At 41.9% G+C, this 25,263-nt stretch overlaps 1 protein-coding gene across 4 annotated transcripts in view; it reads right to left on the bottom strand.

Annotated features, from left to right (window-relative positions):
* Nucleotides 1–3,459: 3,459 nt before the first annotated feature.
* Nucleotides 3,460–25,263, bottom strand: part of GOLM1 (golgi membrane protein 1) — a 60,217-nt gene continuing 38,413 nt past the window's right edge. For 3 of the 4 annotated variants that reach the window (XM_014608784.3, XM_006265664.4, XM_019478115.2), the window contains exons 6-10: nt 15,226–15,364; nt 13,207–13,381; nt 12,112–12,441; nt 7,864–7,986; nt 3,460–6,726 (exon numbers count right to left, since the gene is read on the bottom strand). In XM_014608784.3, the coding sequence (XP_014464270.1) occupies nt 6,656–6,726; nt 7,864–7,986; nt 12,112–12,441; nt 13,207–13,381; nt 15,226–15,364 (838 nt within the window). In that variant the 3' untranslated portion in view covers nt 3,460–6,655. The remainder of the gene's footprint in view (nt 6,727–7,863; nt 7,987–12,111; nt 12,442–13,206; nt 13,382–15,225; nt 15,365–25,263) is intronic. The other variant, XM_059724829.1, reaches the window with a different exon arrangement.

The raw sequence follows: 25,263 nt of genomic DNA on the forward strand, positions 1-25,263 counted from the left end.
CCACCATGTTTCTGTCCAGCCAGTTAACTTCAGAGCCCTTCTTCAAACCCATGAAAAAACTGCCTGCCCACAAGTAGAGGGATAACCCTTAGCAAGGGTTCTGATTTTCTTTCCACAGCTGGCCCAGAAGAAGTCTCCCCACCACTTGAAGTTGCTAGGGATGAGGGCTGGAAGGATTCATACAAGTCAGAATACACATACAGCAAACTTCAGGAATAAGACGGTCCAATTTTTAGTCACTTCCTGGGGCTAACCACATGCTGTTCTGAGGGGCTGGAGGTCATCTGATTCACATACCTTCATTTCATATTTTAAAGTGGCACTAGTCCTTTAAAAAAAAAACAGGTGTTGTTTTGGGTGGTTGTGATGTCATTTCAAAAGTGCTACAAGTCCTGAACTTGAGTCCCGTCAGGGGAAAATCTTAATCTTTTAATTGTTTTATTGATCCTGTTTTGTGAATGCTTTGGAAAGGATTACTAAGAAGATACTAATTTTAAAGACAAATTAAGTGGAATGTCAACTTCAAAACCTTAACTTTGCCTCTGTGAATTGGAAAAGAAGTGTACATGATCTTCAGTTTAAGCTAGGGTTGAAGAAAAAGTAGAAACTATCTCAAGGATTTTCTTCAAAAAATTAGATCTCTGGGTGCAAAAACCCATCTCTAACTGGTCACTGATCACTTCCACTCTCACTACCTGAACATCCAAGTACCTTACATAGTTCCACCACTTAATTCTAATCACAGCTGATTGCTCTATGAATATTCTTCCTTTCCCTCTAATGAACAGTAAGGTTATGGGGGGGACAGGGACTTCAAACTGTGGTGCATGTGAACCATGAAATTTGTCCTGAACATGGTAAGATGCATAGTCTGATTTGATTTGTTCTGTTCTGACAAGTCTCACCCTTCTGTTTAATAAATCCACTTTTTCTGAGAAGCAAACTGTCATACTGAGTCATGGTAACAGAGGCTGGGTCTTGTCTCCTAAAAGCCATGAAGATCTGAGCAAAAATTCTGAAATCATCTTCAGTGGGGAGGCATGGAGCATGAGGGGAATTAGATTATAATCACATTTTGGACAGATATTAAACCTTTTTGATAGAATTGCATGGTTTGTAACTTACTGTTTTGAACCTGGTGGCACCTATAGGAGACTGCAGACTGTTGACACTCTCAAATTCCTTGAAATTAAAATGTCATAATTTGAACTTTCTTCAAAGAATTGCTCTTGCCCAGATTTAGCTTAAACTATCTGACTTTGCCTTAGTGATGTGTTATTTCTAGCATATAAGTACTTAGGGTATGCTGAGAGAGACTTAGAGGCCGTCTGTTTTCCTGCTTGAGGCATTTGAGGCACTGAATTGTTACCCTCTGTTAAATATGGGAGTAGCTTTTTGAAGAGTTCAGCTCCTATCTGTGCTGCTCAAATTTAGCATTTAGTTTGTGACCAGTTTTTTAGGAAAAAATGCCTGGGAGCAAACATGAGCCTGCATAGGAACTGAGCCCCTTTGAAAAACTGACTTGTGCTAACACGGCTGGGGGTGCACTTGCCCATCCTGATTCTCAAGCGTTTTCAGAAACTTGGCCCTTCATTGTATTCATACACATTCCTCCAAGGCAAATCAAGTGTCCCCTAGATGTATTGAATGCTGCTGAGTGATAGCAGGATGTACATGGATGTATATAATTCAGAGCCAGAGCCATATCCAGTAACAAAGCCAGCAATATTTGTGTCACACACAGATCCAGCTGTAAGTTGGAAAAAATCAGGCAGCGTGCAGTTCATGCAAAGTTAAAAACACTTTACCAGGGGATTGCCACTTATAAAGAGTCTTCAGCTTCTCCATTGTAACTGCTATATGTTCACTCCAACCCTGTGGTAGGTGAAGCTAACCAGGGGTGGGCAAAATGCAGCTTGCCAGGCCATATCTGGCCCGCGGGCCCCTAAAAAATTTAGAAAATTTATATTTATCTGCCCCTGGCTGCCTGTCATGTGGCACTTGATGGCTTGCCAAAACTTGGTACAGTGGCCCTCCACCCAAAATAATTGCCTGCCCCTGAGCTAAGATGTGGTAATTTAACTTGGCTTCATTCAGAGGTAAGCTACCTCATTTATCCTGTGTGCTAAGAGCGATAAAGAATATACAAAGAGATGCAGTGAATCTACCTGCACTTATTTCTTATTTTATGCACAAAGCAAGACAGGCTTTATCATAATTACATTCATCCGTTTTCAAACGAATGGTGTTAAACCATTTGTATGCAGTCAGTCTGCAGCTGACTAAAAGATGCCTTCACTGTGGAGACCAGTTCCCCTCATTTCAAGCTAACAGAAAATAATTTCTGTATTCAGTCATTCCTAGGTGGCCAACCTTAGTCTTAAAAGTCTGTGATCAAATTACAGAGCCCTCAGCAAGTTAAAGAATGCTAATATGTTGAGCAGAGTGGGCACTTCCTAGTCTACCTGCACATTTACCTACTTCATTGTTGAGAGATAGTGGGCAAGAAAGTGTTTTTGGATAGAAGAGTGATTAAAAGTTCATTCTGGGAGCCAACAATACAGCTTGGTCTTTGGGACAGGCAGGTGTTAGAGAGACTGTGCATGTGCTGGAAGGGATGGTATCCATGCCTAATTTGTCATTGACTCTTCTGAAAATAACCCTGGAAACAGAATGAGTAACTGACACTCAGATGGAAGAGACCAGAGGCAAGAAGGTAAAGCTGAGCAGGTCTTGGGTTTTCCAGTTTTCAGGATATTCTACAAGTTTAAATCTTTCAATTCTGGGACAAAAGAAAACTGAAACATCCAGCAGAATGAAATCTCCAGGCAGAGAGGGGCTCAGGCAAAAGTTTTCCTTTATCATTTTGTTCTAATTTTGAACTCAGAAATAAAAAGTCATTTCAAAAGACTCTTTTGATCAAAAGCAACATATTCCTTTAAAACACATTGCTTTGGAGTCAGCCCTATCCAACAACTTCCTTTCTTGCCCTAATAACAGGGTTTAAGTAGAGAGAACTCACTCTTGTAAAGGAAACCACAAAGCTGGCCAGTAGGTAATGTGTTGAGAAGTTAAGTGATTTCAGTACAGTATCATTTATGGAAGGGGTGTCAACTTCACTTAGGGCCCTGGGCTAGATTTAGCCTAGTGCATGGGTTGGCCACCACAGCAGCAGCAATGGGTCTGCGAGAGGTCTGGGTGCACAGCAACAGTCCAAACATGGCAGTGGCAAGCCGAACTCACTGCCAACAGTCATGGCCACCAGGGCCTCTGAAGTAGGCACACCCCCAAATTCCAATGGCTGGACAGAGAGGCTCCACAGGCCAGATCAGATGTTTGACACCTGTGATTTATGGAACAGATATAGCAGAAGTGTACATAAATGGAACAGCCCCCTGCCCCCACCCCAGCACAGGAAACAATGCTGGGCTGACTGTTCAAAGTAAGTGAACGCACACGTGAGAAGGATTTCGTTTTTATTTCAAAAGGTTTAGCTAAAATCATTCAGGCTTCAGTTAAAAAAAAGCACAAATGTATTTTTAACAAAGACTAAACACAACTTCCCCCAAGTTCATAATGGCTCAGAAGACTCTTCCCCATCTGAGCAAATACAAATTAATGTTTTAGGCAACATACAAAGCTACTTAAAATCACAGTTCCAAGTATTCATTTCTTCCCACAAATCCTTTGAAAACCATTTTAAAAACCCATAATTTGATGTACTTTTGCTTTGGGGATAAAGCCAAAACACTCGCTTCCTTTTGAACACCGGCTTTCATACTCTTACCCTCATTGAGGTATAGTAATTATGTTTTGTGCTACAGGATTCTTGCCCTTGAAAAATAGTTACATATGACAATCCTTAACTGACTTCATTTTATTTGGGGTTATTCCTACAGCCAAGAGAGACTAGTTTTACAAGACAACTGAAACAGTATATACATTTCTTTAAATCCAGGTTTTACCAACCACATCAAAGTCGAGAACCATCTGTTCAACTTGAGATCACTCTATACAGTACCTTCTACTTGGTTAGAATGTAATGCTCACTGGGCACATCTACACATGCGCTTTAATGTGCATTAGCCTATTTTAATGCGCATTAAAGCATCACAAAAAAAAAAACATGCACTTTTGCTAATGCACATTTAAATAGACTAATGCACTTTTCCTAGTACCTCACAATAGAGGAACTGAATTTAATGCGCATTAATAAACGTGTAGACGCACCCAATAAGTAAAATTTTATGCAGAAGTTAGTTTCCAAAACAGTTTTGCATTTTGCATAACGTCCAATTATTACGGCTGCAGTTGACTTGCGTACCTGCGTGAAAATAAATATGAAAGTAGACTAGGACTCTATTCCTATAATGTAGAAAAAAACTGGATTAGATGACTTGACCCTCACCTAATAGGTTGTGGTTGAGTGAATCATCATTAATGTTGATTTTTGAAGCTGTGTAAGCAGTGTGGCTTACAACAGTCCAAAATGATTGAAATGGTAGGACCATAACAACTTTTATTAATAAAACAAAAGGCATTATATCCTAACTTTATCAATCCATGCTTAAGTCTGCGTTCCTCCTTCTCTAATTCTGACAAAGTATTCCTGCAAAAATGATTCAATACACTGAGAGAAAATTTTTCTGGAGTGTAATACTGCTCTGTGTCTGTATTACAACGTATTGTGTACTGAAGGCTAGAGGAGAATAGTTCCTTTCTTAGAACACTTCAAGAAACTTGTCAAGTGTGCATTTGTGGTTTATATAACAGGCCAGGCTTACTGAATCTTAACCGAGTGCTGCATCATTTACCAGATGGACAATTACTTCTTAATTGTAAAATAAAAACCTTCGAGTCATACACTAGAGCTCTCTAGTTACTGTAGCTCTACTCCTGGTACTGTGATACAGCATTGCTAAAAAAGAAGACATGAAGTACATCACTGATAAGGAAATAAAGTGCATTAAAATACAATTATGAATCAGATTTCCCTTGCTTCAAAATATAATTTTCTTATATTGTACAAATGATTGCACAGTTAAGTCATGCCCACTACCCTTTCTTCATTGAAACAAAGTGTACAGACACAAATGGATACAAATGCTTAGACTTAACAGACACAGGTTGGTTTAAAATGCTTTTCTTTTTGGATTGCAAAATGCTAAGCTACAGCCCACAGGCTTCTGCAGGCAACCATATATACCAAGAGCCAAAGCCCATTAGGCTCCCTGCTGTTAGTGAAGCACGCAAGTGAAACATGGCATAGAACAGAGGAGCGCAGATAAGGTATGAATAATGCTCTGACAAGAGATCAGAGTGCTGTGGACCTTTTCCAATTTGAACTACTTTCTAACAGGTCTTGTAACAAGTAGGGTCTAGGACGCCCATAAGTACTATGACTATTAAGAGGTATTGTATGTTTTATCACAATGAGCACGTTCAACAACCTACAATAAAGACTATTAAAACTTAGTGGCAATAAGGTATGTTGTGCATAAAGCAGCACTTCACAATATACATAAGGGTCACTTGTGGGGCTTTTTATAATCATGCCTTCTAACTGCACAATGGCTTTAGTTACCCTGCGAAGAAGATGCTTGGCAAGTTCTTTTGTTTTAAGTAAAGCCTGCGACTTTCCAGTCTCTGCAGCAGGGAATACTACATGGGTGAAGTGAAGGGTATACATGGCACAACTGTTCAGACCCTCCCTCAGAGGTGATAAGTAGCTTTAGAAGCCTACAAATCTGACAAGACAAATCCTTCTAGTAAAATGAACCATATAGGTCAATGCCACTTCATCCTGATTGCCTAGCTAATGTGATTCCAGCACTACTCTTAAGTGACTTTCCATTGGGAAGTACCAATTTTGTGTATGGGGAACAGATCTCATAAAAGGATTAAAAAAAAGCCAAGAAAAAGTTTGAGGGGTCAGGCCAAGTCTTCTAGCTTTGGTGGAGATTCTGTAAACAGGCAGATAATATTAGGTACAAGAGAAAAGTATTATAGATAAACATTGAAGGACAAGTATGGATTCAAGATATAACTAGCATATCTATACTGCAGTGTCATGAGAGAGACCCAACCAAGCTGGGTCTGATGCTGGAAGCACTCTACCATCACATCATGGAGAGCAGCGCAGGCTAGAAGACCCCTCTCTCTCCTTCTTGGCAGGGTGAATTAGCTGGTATCAAGCTCTGTGCTGCTAGGGCTAAGCTACTTCCAAGTACATAAACTAACTCATTTAAAGCTAGTTTTTCTGTCTGTACACTACCTCATCCATAGTACAGCAAACCTTAGAGTGATTTAGATAAGCATGGGGGGGGAGGAGGGGGTTAAACAGTGTCACTGTGGTATGAGTGTACAATTTGGTTTATTGTTTGAAAGTATTACTACAATTATTGCTAGTTCATTTAGATTTTTAACCAGAAAGAGAGAGCCCGTTTTGTTACAGAGGTCAAAACTGCATGAAAAACAAACCTCAGGAGAGAGAGAAGGTATTGTTTTAACCAACAAAGGACTAAGATTTCACAACAGTTATCTACTTTATTTGGGGTTCTTAAAGTCTTGAGGAGATGACAGTCAAGCCTTCTCAACTGCCTTGGCTCTGCATTTGCTAGAAGGCAACTGAATTGCATGAGACGAGCTTCCTTATTCACAGCTTCTGTTGCTCCTCTTCAGCTTGCCCAAGGAAGTGGCTTTTCACTTTCTGATCAGAGTTTGGCACTAATTAGGGAGGAGAAAAAGTGTATGAAATTCTCCTTAAAGAATAGTATAAGAGCCAAGATAACCTACACTGCATTGTGCATCTAAAAAAAGAGGTGGAACATAATTAGAGAAGCTCACCACTGTCCTTATTTGAAAGAACTGTTTTTCACTAGGATAATACAGTGTCAGATGTAGGGATGTGAACAGTTTAACCTATTAACCTAATCACTAAGCTCAGTGATAAGCTGTTCTAGCTTGCCAGTTATTGCTTAGCCTGGGGCTGGGCAAGGTCCCAGAGGGAAGGGAAGCCCCGTGGTGCTCCAGCCAGAACCAGAAAGCAGCAGGGCAGGAAGGAAGGAGGGAGAGATGAACGAGAAGGAGAAGAGAGGGAGGGTTGACTAATAAGTAATAACTAGGCTATACGGAGGGAGACAGGGAGAGAACAGTGAGGCAGAGTAGGGGGAACAAAGGAGGGGAGGGGATGGTGGGGTTGCCTGCTCCCTCCTTCAAAGTGTGCCAGCAGCTGCAGTGGGCTAGTAAAAGCCCCTCACTGGCTGCTGTCCCCTGGGGCTTCCTGGGCTGTGCTGTCTGCTTGGCAGGGCTGCTTTGGCTCCCAGCTCCCCATGCTGCTCTGGGAGGATGAGTGCAGCACCTCCTACACAGCAGGGTGGGTCAGGGCAGGCCCAGGGCTCAGCACCTTCCCCCCCTCCCCTCCTTAACTTCTCAAAGCCACAGGCTGGAGCCTAACACTGCTGCCCCTGTCCTTATCCCTGCACCTAACTGATTAATTGTTTAACTTGTTGTAATTACAACAGGGTGAACGACTATTTATTTAAACGGTATTTACATCCCCAGTCAGATGTATATAGTAAGGCTTGCATTGTCGTGTACAATGAAACTGCAGTGTGCACCTGATTCTCCCTTCTCATCTAAGTCAGAGGTAGCACGACTACAGCAATATAAAAATGGTGACAGCAGAAGTCAGGTCCTTAATATTTTCAAAGACCTTCTCAGTGGCAAAGTTACCTAAAAATGAGCAGAACTCCACTCAGCTGAATCTCCCACAGAAACCACTTAAGGGCTGAGCTGTAAAAACACAACGCTAAAACACTTTTTGCACAATATACAAGGGCATAAATCAGTTTTATTTCTTACCATGCAAGTTATGTTCATTGCCTGCAAGTGCAGCCTGTTTGTCCGTTTCAGATTCAGCCTCATTCTCATCTAAGTTGTAGTCAATTCCTTTGTTCTGGTTGACTGCTTCAGGTCTCTGTTTGTCTGGAAAGACAAGTAAAAAAAAAAATAAAAAATCACATTGCTGCATTTAAACTTGCTAGTTTCTTCAATAAAGTCTCAGGGTACCCCCTTTGTTGGGGGAGAGGGTGTGTGTGTGTGGGGGGGGGGTGTCCTATCAGGTTGACAATCTGCCAACCAAGCAGTTAAGTTGCAAGGGTGGCTTTAAGAATATATGTTTTAGGTTATGTTAATCCTAGAACCAAAGAAGAGTACGGGATTTTTTTCACCCAACCAGCTCCCAAATACAGAACAGGCTCTTTATTCTAAGCCTATACATATAGATCTAGAGTGACTATCCCTAACTAAAAAAGGGATTAGCCCATGAAGCCAGATATTCATGCTATAGGAGCAGCTTACCACAATTAGTTTACTGCATTTATTTGAATCTAAGTCTACCATGAATTTAAGACAACCCCCCCCATAATTAGATTTTATATTTGAAAATTTATAAATTTGTTAGTTTTCCAGGTATAAAATCTAATTATCACAGGGTTGTCTTAAATTCATCCCCTGCCCCACTACTACCACAGAGAAAGCAGTGGAGCAGGACGGGAGAGGGGTCAGGAGTCTGGGGAAGGTCCAGGTGGCCGCCTTGCCCTCTGCCTCCCCCACTTCTCCCTCATGCAGCCTTCCTGCCCCCACTGCCACCAACATTGCCCCCCCACTGCCTCTTCCTACCCCACCTCCCACTGCTAGGTTCTGTTCCCTCCCAGAGCATAGCACATGGAAGTTCAGCCCTTGCCAGGCCATGCCACAGTGTTAGAGCTGCTGATTGGCTGGGCAGATCTACTGGCCAATACAAGAAAACTTAACTTTAAGGATCTAGGTTAGGCACTGTTATTGTGCTGGAGCATTGTACATGTCCAGTGACTGGCCTAAAGTATTATGTCTAAATTTAGAGTTCCTGACTCTAGTGCCTTACAATGTACACTGTGAATGTCTTCCATCTTCCAGCCACCAGCAGATTAACAAAATACAAGGGCCACAAATATCAAAGAACATCTGTATTTTTTACTTTTTTAGCAACTCCAGAACACAGACTTCTCACTTGGCAACATCAAGCAGTGCCCAAGTAATACAGCAAACTCTCTTCAGTATTTATCATTTCTACTAACACAGAAAAAAAGACTCCGAAACAATCCGGCTCCTGTTCTTGTTCGGCACTGAAGTTTTCCTACCCTTGGAGCTCTAGCACCATTCAGCAGTGGTGATAAAACCAGTTCTGGGATATACCCAGAGGTAATACTCTGAAACAGAAATTCTGTGCTCAAGCAGAACCACTTTATAGCCTGAGAGAAGGTGGCTAGCTGCATTCAATTAGCCATTTCATCAAGTTCTGCTCGTCAGATAGTTCAATGCTAGTTAACGCATTACCTGTACCCATAACCTATAAATCTCAGAGCAGAGATTAACCAGAGGGACAGTTCCTTGCTTTCATTCATTACTCAAGAGACATCTGCCATCAAGATCCTACTGGTAGTCATTCAGCATCCTTGTGCCAACTACAGCAATTGCTCATCTTAAACTAAGCTAACTCCTCATTCGAAGCTATTTCTTCAGGGGATCAAGATTCCTCTGCAGCCACAAGCAGCTACAAACAAGGAAATCAACAGGGCATAACCTTCCAGCCCTCCATACATAAGAGTCTTCTCCTGAGTGCCAAAAACTGGGCCACCAACTGGCAACTGCTTTACTACTGGTTTACAGTGCTGTATGCAGTAACAAGGTAGCCAGCAGCTGCAGCTGGCAGAGTCAATGCCAAAACACAACCGTAAGCCCTCATAATAATAGGAGGAAGCAAAGAAAAGCTGCAGAGTAGAATCTTCTATTCAGGAAGTTATAGTGACTAGGCCAGACATTTTAGAGGTCTCATAATAGCAGCATGTCTATAGCAGACTATAATATGGAGGCCCAAAGAGATTGGCTACATATCCTGCATGCACTCCATCATCCAAGACAGTAGGGCTGGGACGCAAGTTTCTAATACTCCAGCCTTGATACCAAGCTGGTACCAAGCTTTTGCCTACCATTTCAGTAGCCTACCCTACTCTGAATTTGAACTTTCCCAAAGAGAGTACAGAATACTTAAAGTAGAGAAATGGCAATGGGAGACAAAAGAAAGGGGAATCTGATGCTAGTCCCTTAGCCGGCAGAGTGTCAAGAGGATAAATGCCTTGGGCATGTTTTGGGGCTAAATAATTAAAATACTGCAGTAGTTACCAACCAAAGCCTCCTTATGTTCTCAGTTCTCTAGGTGAAGAATTCCTTTTCAGTTTGTGCTACAGGATTAAAACAAGCCAGTAAAAGGTGGAAAGTCATAATAAAATATTTTTGTGGCTTTTTTCCAAAATGCAACTGTTGCCTGCAAAACATCTGGAAACAGGTGCATGCAAAACTGATGAGACTAGCATACAGCTTTCTCATAGACTTCCCTGACGTGAAGCCCTGGCAGAGACGTGTATGTGATTAATCTGTGGTCCTAACAGAGGGTTGCTCACTTGTATATAGAGAGGTCACCTTTCAGCATTGCTGAGCTTTGCAATCAAACAACCTTTTAAGATGTGAAGGCTTCTGATTCTGTTATTTCAACAGAACTTTTCTGATAGATGGCTAGAACTTACTCAGCCAACACATGACTCAGCATGTGCCTGTTTGCCTTTTAAGGATGGAGTGGCATCTAAAGTGTTAGTTACTATACAGCTCTGTCTACACTAGTATTTTTTACCTGTTACACCAGTCACAGGTGAGTATTTTTGCGATCCTCCTATAACAGCAAGGACTTCAGTTTCAGCATGGAAGTTATTCTGCTGGTACAGCTTATTTTGCTTGTAGAATTACTATAAACAATTATAGGGAAGTGCCTGTCTAAACTGAGAAAGTTTGACAAACATTTTTCTGCAGTGAGAGGGGCCTACACTTGTGGCCAAAATATGCAGATCAGGTTTGAACAACAACAATTGCGAGATCTTGTTTCACCTTTGAGGTGTAATCTTGCAATATCCCGAATGATTCCATGGATGCTGAGAGCATGCAACATCTCCAAGATGCTCATAGCAAGAACAGGGCCAAAGAACACTTATAAATAGGAGAAACTAAGTGAAGTGACTAGGGAACAGCACTGAACAGTGAACAAAAGCATAGTGGCTTACACACAAGGCGGGAAGGGAATTCAAGCTGCACTTGTTCACCTTGTTAGAAACAATAAATATGTTGAAAGAAACAAAAATAATCTATCTCCCCAAAATGGTTTAATTCAGATGTGTCAAAGGCGCAGCCCACAGGCCAGACCTGGTCCATGAAGCCCTATCATTGGGCTCCGTACTTTCTGTAAGTCTTTGAGCAGCATACAACAGGCACAGTATACGCTGGCCCTAGCCCTGCATGCTGCACATCTGGGGCAGGCTGCACATGGTACAGGGTGTATACTGCATGTGGCACCCACACCAGATCTGCTCTGCATGCTGGATCCTGGGCCAATCTAAATCAGGCCACAAAAGGCTGGGGCCAGCATGTACTGCATGAGGTGTATGGTGCTGGAGCCAATATGCACACAGCACACACAGCCAATCCAGGGCATATGTTGCATGGGCCACCCACACTGGACCAGCCCTGTGAGCTGGATCCCACACATGGGACCGGTCTGTATGCCCAATCCAGGCCACACACCATATACCCCTCATCTAGCCTGCGGGACCAGATGAGTATGACAACCCTGTTTTAAGTGATCAGATCCTGCTATATTTGCTCTTAAGAGTAATCTAGCTGGTGACAATGTGCTAATTAGTCAAAGTGCTAATAAGGCAGAAACTAACCATAATGTGGCCCAATGATGACCCATAAAAAAGTAGACCTTGTGAAGACTGGGTGCAAACTATTCCAAAATTTAGTGATCAACAAAGACTTCATTAGCAGGAACAAACTTCTACCCACAGGGTGAAGAAAGCAGGGAACTTGCCTCCCAGGCCTTCTCCCAAGTGGCAGAGCACTGCATGGTTGCATTTAATTTCTGCATAGGAAAGAAAGTTACACTTCTAGCCTACTACAAGGAAATGGATATGGCTGCAGACACTTGGCAGCAAGGTAGCCTGAGTGAACCTTTGTACCAACCATCCTTACTAGGCCCCTGGTCATCCAGCTGAGCATCATAATTTAAAAGGTGCTCCCTCTCCACTTCCTCATTGGCAACATTTTCTTGGTTAGTAGCCTGGCCGGCTGGCAGTTCTTGCACGCGGAATGACTCCTGTTCTTCTGCACCGTCTTCAACTACATTTTTTACCACTTCATATGGATTTGATTCTTTTCCTGGTTCAGGAGGTAGTTCCTCATGATCTACTGTAGCCTTTGCTGAATCCTGTGGAAGTCCCTGATCAATGGAAAGTTTCTCATCTTCTGCTTTCACCTCCTGCTTACTGATGGTAACCAGATCATTTGTCCCATCTGTAAACCAGTGTAAATCAGAGTCAGCAGAATGTGTTTCATCAGTAGGAAAAATTAAAAGCCTTTAAAAAGCTACAACAAATAGTTTCCTCCTAGTCACTCTTTCCCTTTTGTAGGGAGGATCAATAAGCTGCAAACTCAAAAAAAGGCAGCAGTGTCTCAAATTAAAATTCCTAGTATTCTATAACTTCTAATATTTGTACTAAGGGGGGACTGTGACAATAGCAACCATCCATTCATTCATGGTTTCTGAGGGTTTAAGGCCAAAGGGGACTGTGAGATCATCATGTCTGACGTTCTGTATGACAGGCCCTTACACTTCAACCAGTAATCCTTGTATAGAAGCTAATTAACTTGAATTCAATTTAATGCATAATTTCTAGTCGTCCCATGGCAGTTGCAACTACTATACAAACTCATTTTTACACTGTTAAAGCCAAATGCTTGCTTCAGAAAACAAAAAGCTTTTTCCATTGCAAATTAGGGGTACAATTTTAAACCCACCAAACTTGACACTGTTTCTATGCATGCACCTATTACAACACATTCTCAAACTAATGGAAGTGTTTTAATTGAACAGTCTTCAGAGTCATCAGCTGCAATGTCCATAAGAAAGAAAAAGGCTGATTAATGAAACTCTGAAGTAGCCTAAACTAATTTGATATGCAACTTTTTGCATTTTAATAGATCAAGAAGGTTCAGTTAATTAGGCACTACCTCTTCAGTTGTTATTAAAGTATTAGTGAGGTAATTGGCTAATTTTACCTTTATTTCTATGAGAATCATTTTCAAATGCGTTTTTCACATTAAGTGTTGATTTTGGTACTTCTCCAGATAAGATTCCAGGAATTTTGCTCTTCTCTTCTTCATCTTTTTTCTGCTGTTCCAGGTCATTCTGCTGAACCTCCAGTTGGTTAAAGGCTGGCAACTGAATATTAACCTTAGGGCATAGAGAGACAAAGATATTAGTCCAAACATTTATCCCAGTGCTCTACTTATCTTTCATTTTAATCCTGACAAGACAAATCCACAGACCAATTCAAGTAATAGACTGACTTGAACTAAATTCTTCACTGAAGCCAGAAATACTACACAGCTGTAATCCACAGGCAGCACTGTTAGCACACAGATCACAAGCCAAAGCTGAATTCACCTCCTCTACAACTACTCCACCCAATTCTAACTGACTCAGTTCCTGCCCTAGAAGATGCCCCTGGGGCAGTTTTTTTTTTACATAGTGCAAGGTTGCAGGATACCCACCCCACCCATCCAGGGGCCTCGGAGGCACAGGTAAATAGTTGGGAATATAGTGCAGTGGCAAGGCAAGTTACCCAAGGGCTACCCTGGTAATGTGCCAGGTCTGCAGCCAAGAATGGTTTGTGAAGGCAGGGAGAGGCCAAAACTAGTTTTATTTGCCTGACGTGGAGCTCCTTCCAAAGTTTTGGAAACATTGATCTAAGGCAGTCTATTTTTGACAGATGAATTGACTCAAGAGAGGCTGCTCCAGCGGTTGGCAATGTTTTTGGGCAGAGTGCCAAAAATACCTGCAATCTCAACTTGTAAGATGTTTGCGTGCCGGGTTTGGACAGTGGGGGACACCACTACCTTCCCTTCAGAGGGAGGTCAAAGGCCTTTGAAAAGGGATCATCTTTTTCACTGCACCACACATTAAGAGTCCCAAACCTATTCCCCAGGTTCTTCAAGGCATTCATTCTGCCCCACTCTTCCAACCCCATTTCCAATTCCGGTTTAACAAAAAAACAAACCCCACCCCAGGCAACAAGTACCCACACTAAACACTTGAAAGAGGGAAGTGCCAATAATTAAACTGCCTGCCTCATCTACACCCTCCACCAAATTCTCAGATGGAAAGTTAGGACGAACTATTACCCTTTGGTCAAACTGTATACACTCCCTAGTCAGACGGAATGTACTTGCGTACCAATTAGGATATTTTTAGGGTAATCACTGACCTTCCCTCTTCCCAGTGATTTCCCACATTTTCTGGCCTTGCCAGCCCATCTAGCTGCCCACAGACCTTGCAATAAACCAGTTGATAGTAACCCACATAGGAAGAATATGGATCAGTCCTAGCATTCTGCGAGTCCAGATTAAACATGGGATTTTGTACAAGCATGGGAAGCAGGAGCACACAAAGATAGAGACTGGAACAGAAACATAATAAACCTGCACTGGTATCTACCAGATCTTCATGGAGACAATGCATGACACCTCGTCAGTTTAGCATGAACACAGTTTATTGCTGGAGGACTGTTTTCTCTGTAATAATTTTGTACTAAAATAAATGGTATGGAGCTCTGTAAAAGCTGGCTGGTCTCAAGAGAAAACAACACTGCAGAAGCTGCACCAAGGTCAGACCTGCTAGGGATAACTACAGTGAACTTCAAGGGGACTGTAGTCTTAAAACCTGTGCTCTTAAGAGAAAAAGACATGAGTCCCCATTGTAGGAAGATGATGGCTGAGGTCAAAGACTGGAGTGTAAATTCCCTGGAAGAAGCCCTGCAGGTGTTCAATAGGTCTTTAACCCTTAAGCCAACACCTATCTTGAGGCCCTGCCCATCTACAAAGGCCTTGCATTTCCCATGGACATAACTCATCCCTAGACTTTCTTTTTCCCTTTTTATTAAATCCCCAAATTTCTGTTTAATTTACACAGGACAGGATTAAGGAGCAGCAACCTTAGCGTGAATCTTTACTGCACTTCTGGTGGTGACAGCTTAAATAACTATATGACTATTTTGTAAAACTAAACCACAGTCTTACCTGGAAATTTTTACTGGGATTATCTGTGACGTCTTTGCGTTCCTTAGTCTGTGGTGCTTCACTGTCTTTTTTTGTGATCTCACCTATCCTTTCTTCACATTGTTCTTTTAACTCTTTCATCTGATTGGCACACTGGGACCTTGAGAGAAAAAAGAAAGTAATTGTTTATATAAGTACTTTTATCTCCAACATCTCCAAACAGAGAAACCCTTCTCATTGTATACTTTTATTTCATTTTCCTTATTAATGGTTTCTTAGTCTTACATCTATATTCATGTTCAGAGGAGGGGGTAGGAGGTGGGGGAGTAGAATAGAAGGCAAAACCAAAAATCACCTCAAGGCAGGTGTATATATAAGAAAACCATCCATGACGTCATGCAGAACTAAAATGACCAGCACTGGATCCAGGACTTTCAGATAAGAAAGTCCACTTTGACGAAGCTTTCTTGAAAACTTTGCCCCAGCTCACCAGTGCCAGGATATAAAGAAAATGGAGGTGGTACTAGTCCAGAAGTCAGTTATTATTTCCATCTTGCTACCCCAGACTACTAAAGGCTGGTGGGTAACCAGTATGGTGCCAGCAAAGCTCTTGCTAGTGTAGTGATGTTTGTGAGGCAATTATTGCTGCAGTTTATCATGGACTCCAAAACTTGCAAATAGTTCCCTGAAAAACAATTAGCTTTGAGAGTATAAGGTTTCTGAAATGCACAGGGGCTACCTACTAATAGACCATGTGCTTATTGTTCTCCTGACACAATAAAGAGGGTCAATATACCAATCAGAAAAAGGATTATTTAACTGTTAAGTAGCTGGAACAAAAAACAAACAAACAAGCCTAGGTTCACAAACACAATGGGAGATGCACAGGCAGGATGTACAAATGCCATGTACAATAGAAACTAATTGTGCACTCAGTGAAATCTTGCTGTGATGTCTGCACTTCCCACATATAGGGAGGGTCCACACTTACTGCAGCTTACTATGGTTGTTGCCTCTCAGTATATCACAGGGGTGGGCAATTATTTCGGGCAGAGGGCCGCTTACTGAGTTTTGGCAAGCCAACAAGGGCCGCATGACAGGCAGCCAGGGGCAGATAAATATTAATTTTCTAAATTTTTTAGGGGCCCCAGGACCAGATAGAATGGCTTGGCGGGCCACATCCAGCCCACAGGCCGCACTTTGCCCACTCCCAGCATATCAGCACCAGCCTACAGACTCTCCTCACTAAGACCTGCTGCCACATGCTGAGGGTTACAAACCACTGTCATCTCATGCCCTCTACCTACACTGTGCTCCAAGCAGGCATGTTTATGCCAGGTACCCAGAACTGGCTGAACCTTCAAGTGATGTTGTGCCTTAAGTGGACTGGTTATTCATTTCCATTCTATTAATATTTTTCTCTTATGCTTACTAAGTTTTTTCAGAGCAAAAAGCACTTCACATCTAGTTAATGTACTTTACAGTTAGAAAGGACAGGGAGTGGTACATGGATGTTGATTTACAAGTTACAGGGGCAGAAATGGTAGCTGTGTTGGTCTAAGGCAGGGGCGGGCAATTATTTCAGGTGGAGGCCTGCTTACTGAGTTTTGGCAAGCCATAGAGGGCCGCATGACAGGCAGCCAGGGGCAGATTATTATTAATTTTCTATATTTTTTAGGGGCCCTGCGGGCCAGATAGAATAGCCTGGTGGTCTGTATCCAGCTGGTGGGCCACACCCCTGGTCTAAGGACATAGGCAGACAAGGTTCTTTGGGTAAATCTGATATCTTTTATTAGACCAACTCAAATAGTTGGAAAAATTCTTCTTAGCAAGCTTTCAGGTACAAACACCCTTCATCAAGCTGAGGAAACATCTGCAGTTGGTGTGTGCTCTTCCTGGATGGAACGAATAGTAAAGAAGCCAGAGGCTGGTCTGCATGCAAGAAAGGCAGCCAGTAAAGATGTAAACTGAGGAGTTAGTGGGTGAGAGACAGGCAGGGGGCAGGGAAGAAAAGGGGGGCAGGGAATGAAAGCACCAGGTAAATAGTGAAGAGGTACCTGGGGAGTCAGCTGTCAGGCAGGTTATAATGTGTCATAAATCCAATGTCTAAATTCAGTACGTAATTTTTTGTACCTACGAGGCTGATGAAGTGAATTTTATAGGCTCATCTGTGAAAAGTGTTTTGTAAATTCCCCTTGAGGATTAAATTAGAACTGAGAGATTGGAGAGGGAGTGGTTTAGTTGTGAGGTAACTGGGTATTCCTGTCTTTAACACATTTCTAGTGTGTGTTCATTCTGGTACACAGTTTTTGTTTGGTCTCTTCTGTGTATATTCCATCAGGGCATTTGGTGCACTGCATGAGATATATCACATTTCTGGAGGTGCAGCTGTAAGATCCAGGAATGGTGATGGCTGTATTGTGGGGTGTAGTAATTGTGGGGGTGGTGGAGATGTGTTGGCAGGTTTTGCATTTCTTGTCATGACATGATCTGGATCCATTCAGTGTGTTTTGGGCCATAGGAAGTTTGCTTCTGGTGATGAGGTTAACAAGGTTTGGTGCTTGTTTGAAGGCTAGGATGGGTGGTTCTGGGAAGATCTCTTTAAGAATTGGGTCTCCTAATATGAGTTGCAATTGTTTGAGGATTTTCCATATAGTTTCGAGGGAGAGGTGATATGTCATAACCAGCGGTGTGCAATTCATGAAGGTTTTCCTTCTGTACTGCTGCAATTCTTCACATGGTATCTGGGTGGCACTTTCAAATGTGCGATCTATCTCTGGAAGAATGTCCTTGTTGAGTAAAAGCTGTTTTGAGATTTGTGAGGTGGCAATCCCGGGTGTTCTCCTCAGTGCAAATTCGGTGGTGTCCAAGGGCTTGGCTGTATATCACAGCTTTCTTGATGTGTTTAGGGTGATTGTTGGTTCTGTGCAGATATGTATATTGGTCTGTGGGTTTCCTGTATAATGTGGTCTGTATTTTACCATTCTGGATACTGATCATCATGTCTGAAAAGGAGATGTTGGTGCTGGAGTATTCAAGATACAGTCAGATGGAGGGGCTTACAAGTTAGGTATTTTTGGAAAAAGATGCACGAGAACTATGTGCCTGAAGAGTTAATGGAAAATTTATTCTTGATTAGAAAGGTATTTTTAATGCTCTTAAAATCTTAGAACTAAGCTGCCTCACTGTAAATTTCTATTTTAATAAATAATTCTGCCTTTGTTTTCCCTCTATTTCTAATGTAATGCAAGGCTCAATGTCTTAGTTTAATTTATTTATGAAAATGCTTTTTAAATTACTCTTTTATAGGTGAAAAAACGAGAACTATCAATCAGTTTGGTCAGCTATTTTAACTTTTTAGTTATACAGTGGTGAAGTTATGAAAACAAAGCCCTTTAAACTATAGCGCATTCCTAACAAGATTACTTTAAGTACTTAATCTAGCCTACTTCAATTAAATCTGCTACAGATTTTCCCATTCTTACTTTTCTGGTAAGGAAAATGAACAATTTACTTTTGGTCCAAACAACTGTCATGCAACTCATTGTAGTCTGAGTTCAGCATAAATTCCACTCTCCATTTTAAGAGGTTACAACAGAACACTTCATTTCACTGATCTAACCTATTGACTACAGGCAGTCCTCAGACTTATGACAACTGATTCCTGAAAACCATGTCTAAAGTTGAAACGTTGCAACTCGGAACCAATTTTCTCATTAGAAACAACGTTATAAATGGGGGATTGGTTCCTGAACCAAGGCCTGATACCCTATGTTCACCAAAAATACCCCAGAATTGTGTACTCGATCAAGTACACACGAGTAATATAGCTACATTAATGTATTTATATTGTAAATAGCAAACATATTGATTTGGAAGGACTTCTTTGCTGTGACTTTGCTGGACTTTTTGAAGGGCTCTTGGTTGGACTTTTAGAAGGGTTCTTGGCTGAAGTTTTCTTAGGAGTCTTGGCTGCAAGTTTTTCTGGAGTCTTGTCTGCTTTCTTAAAGAAAGTGTCCAAGGAAGTTTGGACAGACGTTCTCCAAGAAGGTGGGTGACACGGCAAACTTGTTCACTGGCATGGCGTCACATCGGATCAAGCCTTGTAAAGTTGAAACTGACATCAGAAAGTTGAAACAGGGTGCCAATTTATAAATCTTGTAATTTTGAAACGTAACTCAAAACAGCAAGTCTAGGACTGTCTGTACATAAACACTTTTAATATCAACATTTATATCATGTTGAAAGAAAAGGTAAATTCCAGATCACAACTAATTCAAAGAGGAAAAGAGAATAACAGTACTGAACAAACAACATTTTGTCTCCATCATACACAATGCAGGTGACAATAATCCTTTGTTGGCAAGACAGACAACCAAGTTTCTGAATTTCTTATGTTAACATGATAATCCATAACAAAATCTGATACTAAGATTCCTAACAACAAACAAATTCTCCTGAATGATTGTGATACAGGTCTTGCATGCCTTTCTGACTAAAAGACAGGAAAAATTAAGAACTTCTCTTAACCAAAAGCCATTATAATTTTTTTAAACATCTAATTTTTACATGCACAGTTCAAAGCTGTAATGCTGTATTTTGTGTTGGAATGTCATAGATTCGTAGATTGTAAGGGGCTGGAAGAGACCTTGCAAGATCATTGGGACGAACTCCCCTGCACTAGGCAGAAAGACAATCCAGTCTCCTCTTGAAGATTTCCAGGGAGTTTCCACCACCTCTGGTGGGAGTTTATTCCACAAGCTGGACACCCTAACTGTGAAGAAGTTTTTCCTAGAGATAAGCCTGAAACAGTCTTCCAGGTGTTTGTGGCCATTACTCCTGGTTTTCAACAAGTGTGCCCTGATGAACGGTTGTTCGCCGAGCCCTTGATGTATTCCCCTGATGTAGCAGTAAGCTGCTACCAAGTCCCCTCTCAGCCTTCTCTTTTTTACACTGAAGAGGCCCACGTCCCTCAGTCTTTCCTCATATGGCTTGCCTTGCAAGTCTCTGATCATACAGGTGGCTCTTCTCTGGACTCTCTAAAGATTTTCCACGTCCTTGTTGAAGTGCGGTGCCCAGAACTGGGCACAGTACTCCAGCTGCAGTCTCACCAATGCTGAATAAAACAAAAGAATCACTTTCTTGGTTTTGCTTGAAATGCATCGGTTGACACATGCCAGAGTACTGTTTGCTCTGCTGGCTACAGCATTGCACTGACGGCTCATGTTCATACTGTGGTCTATTATTACCCCTAGGTCCCTTTCAGTTGTGGTGCTAGTCAAATAGGTGCCACCAAGCCTGTAAGTGTGCAGGAGATTACTCATTCCCAGACGGAGCACTTTACACTTCTCAACATTGAACTTCATCTGGTTCTGATCCGCCCAACTTGCCAGCCTGTCTAGGTCTGCCTGTATCTGCAGCCTATCTTCCAGCATGACCATGCTCCCCTATAACTTGGTGTTGTCTGAGAACTTGGCCAGTGAGTTCTTCACCCCCACATCCAAATCATTGATAAAGATGTTGAAAAGCACTGGACTAAGCACGGACCACTGAGGGACACCACTGGCCACTTCTCACCAGGACAACACAGATCTGTTCATTAGAACTCTCTGGGTCCTACCCTGCAGGCAGCTTCCTACCCACATAACTGTTGAGCAGTTAAGCCCGCAATCCTCCAATTTTCCCGTGAGAACATCATGAGATACCAGATCAAAGGCCTTTTGGGAGTCTAGGTATACGATGTCGACCTCCTCTCTCTTATCCAGGTGGTGAGTTACCTGGTCATAGAAGGAGATGAGATTGATAAGACAAGACCTGTCTGCAATGAAGCCATGCTGGCTGTCATTCAGAATCCTACCTTCTGCAAATATATTGCACATAGACTCCTTGCTGAATTTTTCCAGGATTTTCCCTGGGATAGAAGTCAAGCTAACTGACCTATAGTTGCCTGGATCCTCTCTCCTCCCCTTCTTGAAGATGAGCACAACTTTGGCCCCCTTGCAGTCTTCAGGGACCTCCCCCAAGCCCGAGTTTTGGAAGAGTTTCGCCAGAGGTCCCACAATGACTTCAGCCAGCTCCTTCAGCACCCTCAAATGAATTTAATCCAGTCCTGCTGACTTATAAATGTCTAATATTTCTAACTGATCCCACACCAGCTCAACGTCAACAGTAGGAAGGCAGTCATTCCCACCATGCCCATTCTGAACCTTATCCAACACTATTTTCCCCTTAGTCTGGTGAAATACCAAATAGTCATTCAGGAGTTCAGCTTTCTCCTGAGTGTCGGTAACCAGCTGTCCTCAGTTGTTAAGCAACGGCACCACGCTTCCATTTGTTTTCCTCCTACATACCTAAAGAAGGACTTTTTATTGTCCTTTATTTCTGTTGCTAATTTAAATTCAGTCGCCACCTTAGCTTTTCTAACCTTTTCCCTACAAGTGTGGGCTGTTGTTGTATACTCCTCCTTGAGGACTGTCCCAAGCTTCCACTGTTTGTATGCCTCTTTTTTTCTTTTTCAAAAGGACCATGATATCCCCATTAAGCCAGGAGGGCTTCCCAGCCCTTCTGCTACCTTTCTTCTGCATGGGAATGGTCTTCTTTTGTGCTTTGAGGACCATGTCCTTGAAGAATGACCACTCTTCATGCACTTCTTTTAACTTCGGTCCCTGGTCCCGCAGCGCTTCCCCTACTATTGCCCTGAGCCTGTTGAAATTCCTTTTGATGTCCAAAACTTCAAACCTGTTAGCTGATTTGCCTGCCTTGCGACGGACAGTGAATGTGATGGTCTCGTGGTTGCTATAGCCTAGGGTACGCTCTATATTCAAGTCACTCACCAAATCGTCTCCTTTGGCCAAGACCAAGTCTAAAACAACATTACCTCTGGTTGCCCCGTGCACTTCCCAAGTCAGTTAGAGCTCTTCGAGACAGGTCAGGAAGCAACATGACCAATTAGACTTAGCCAAGTGTTCCTCCCAAGCGATGTTTGGGTAACTGAAGTTGCCCATGACGACCATGTCCTGTGCACACGTGGCCTCTGCCAGTTCGAGAGCACTCCAGATGGAGCTCCTCCCCCTGGTTTGGTAGTCTATAGTACAACTGTAACACTTACAGTTAGGTCTCTCTTGTCGTTCCCCCCCTGGTAGTTTGACCCGGAGGGTTTCAAGCCACTTTTCTTTGGAGCCAATGTCACCTTTCTTCCCTACTCAGTCCCTTCTGTGCAGGGTGTAGCCATCTGTGACTACATTCTAATCACGTGAGGAGTCCGACCCCTACTAGACCCTCATGTGAGGGTCTCGTGATCCCTACTAGATTGTAATGCCCACAGGAGAATAGGAGTGCTAGTTCCTCCTGCTTGTTATCCACTTCAAACAAGACAACTGTACCTGATTTCTATCTCATTTTAAGATATTTCCTAATACAGAATGATTCTGCCACTCCTCATCTTTGACTATATGAGAAGAATTTAAAATCTTAAAGGTGGTGATAGAAAATTAGCAATGCTGAGCTGGCAGAATAAAATGGGTCTTCCTCTGATCATGAAGGCTTATACCCTCCCCATGTTATTTACTGACTACAACGGCAAACTGTACCTTACTAGCAATAATATATTAAGAGGGGTTGTTTTGTTTTAGCATACCTTAATAGCTATTTGACTTTTTAATCAAAATAATGTTACAAAGGTCTTACACGCAGACTGGCAAAAGTAGTGAAGTCTACAAAAGGATCTGTGCCGATAAAAAGCCAGAAAATGATCACTTCTGAAGTAGAAGTTAGGGTTCCAATAGCAACATTGAAATATGCCATTAAAATGAAGATCATGAAAGTGTGGCAATTTTATGTTATGGCTATTTTAATAAGGAGTATAAGAAAAGAGAATGTGTACATATGTACAAAGCAATGACTCTGCAAAGGAAACTTAGCTTCTGTGTTTCTTGACAAATAGCAATTGGACAAACATGGACTCATAATATGCCCTGCATGGGAAAGGAACCCACAGCAGAGCTCTTAAAGAGAAGAAATTCTCATAAGGCTTTCCTCCTAGTTGGTCCAACATGAACCTGTCAAGGAGTCAGCCAAGATCAATGTCTAACCCCCAATTCCTCTTCTCCTGAAAACAAGGTTTATCCCCACAGACCCACTCAGGACCTTATGCTTCTGCAAGTACTCTGATCCCCTATTCATATCCTTAAAATAATGGCTTTATTGGTGCCACTTAACTTAAGTGTTCATGCCAGGCCAGACTATTGAGTGACATCTCCCAAATCCAGTCAGTCTTCCCTCCCTCCCCCCACAGCTGATGGACAGACAGGCTGGAAAATCTGACAGGATGGTACCAATGCCCATTCCACAATGAAAGGGGAGTGTTTTGTGCAAGAATTGGGCACAGATCTGGGTCATTATCATGCAAGTGATACAAAGCTAGTCTTTACAATAATACACTTGCTATTGCAAAACTTGCCTTTCCACGGGAATTGCCGATGTGTAATTTTGGAGTTTCCTTGCTGCCATTAGAGAGGATTATGCAGCACAGGTGCAAGAGCTATGTTCTGTTCTCCCCCATTCTGTTTAGAGAGCTGACAGGGTTTCAAAATCAGAAGATCAGGTGGCTTAAGTAAACAAGGTGTGTCATCACAAAAAGCGTTACTCTACAATTTAAACAAAAAGCCTATACACTTCTATTGCCCCACAGCACTAACCTTTGCCCAATGACTCCTCATTTAAGAGGAGTGTCTTCATTCTGAAAATTTACAAGACACACGTTTAATCATTTCAGAGGCGTTTTCACTTTTAAATGGTGGCTGGAAACTTTCAGCATAAATTATCTGAAACTGGCAGCCTAAGAACTTAAAAGAAATTTATCATAAAATGACATTTGTGCTTAATGTATTGTTTAAAATACTGTATTTATGTGTTTTCTTTGGCCATGTCTTCTTTGTATTAAGGGAGTTCAAATCTGGGACCTGATTTGGTGCAGGAAGTGCTACATTACTGAAGTATCAAATAAAACTATGATTTATAGGCTTATTAACTGATTGTATCCAAACAACAGCAGAAGGAAGCAAAAAGGATATTAATCCTTTAGTTGCTACCCAGGAAAAATTCACAACAATTTCAAGTTTGGCCTGAAGAATCCAGTCCATAATTTAATCTTCTTGGTTGTGGTTGCTGAGTTTTAGCAGAATCCGTAAAATCTACTCTTTATACAAGGTCCAGTTACTGTTTCAGTGGTTCTTTTGCAGCCAACATGGATAGCACCAACTACCTTGATGCTAACTAAATGACATCCACAGTCATCCTCATAACCCAAACAAAAAAGTCTTATTAGTTTATTTTCCAAAAAATACAGAGAACCAGACATCAATGATTCCTACAGATAGGGGAAAGGAGGGAGAAGAGAACAACTTATGATCAGTATAGGAAATGTCGCCGATCTGTAAAACGAGTAGATAGGTACTTCTCTCCCTCGTGGGGGTGCTCGGAGAAATGCATTCAGAAGTGTTTATGAAGTGTCAGAAAATGTGGTAATAGAGCCACAAGCAGCTTTGTGTATAAAGAGAAACCAATGAGAGGCAATCTTAGAAAAAGAAAAGCATGAATCAATTAACTCTCATATCTTAAAAGTGTATCTATGGAAAAGGTACTCAAGTGCAGGTGGCCAAGGAATATTCTGACCAATAACCATTTGATTTTTATTTCTGTAAGTCATCTTATCTCTTGAAGGGCTGCCAAAAAGAAGGAAAGCAACTTTTCTCTCTTCCTGCAGAGAGGTGAACACAGACTAATGACTGGAAGTTGTAGCAAAGTAAATTTAAATTGGATATCCGGAAAAAATTCTTCACTGTTAGAATAGTGAAGCAGTGGAACAGACTGCCTAGAGAAGTGGATTCTCCATCACTGAAGGTGTTCACAAAAAGGTTGGGCAGCTACTGGTCGGGGATGATCTAGGTGTAGCTATGCCTATGTTCTACTGTGGGTATTTCCCATGCATCCGGGATTTGCTGTTTACCCCCACCACCCATGCCCTTTTCTGCTGTATGTGTCAGGGTGTTTTTAAGAGTT

The sequence above is a fragment of the Alligator mississippiensis genome, chromosome 3 (assembly GCF_030867095.1).
Source record: "Alligator mississippiensis isolate rAllMis1 chromosome 3, rAllMis1, whole genome shotgun sequence".
Taxonomy (NCBI): domain Eukaryota; kingdom Metazoa; phylum Chordata; order Crocodylia; family Alligatoridae; genus Alligator; species Alligator mississippiensis.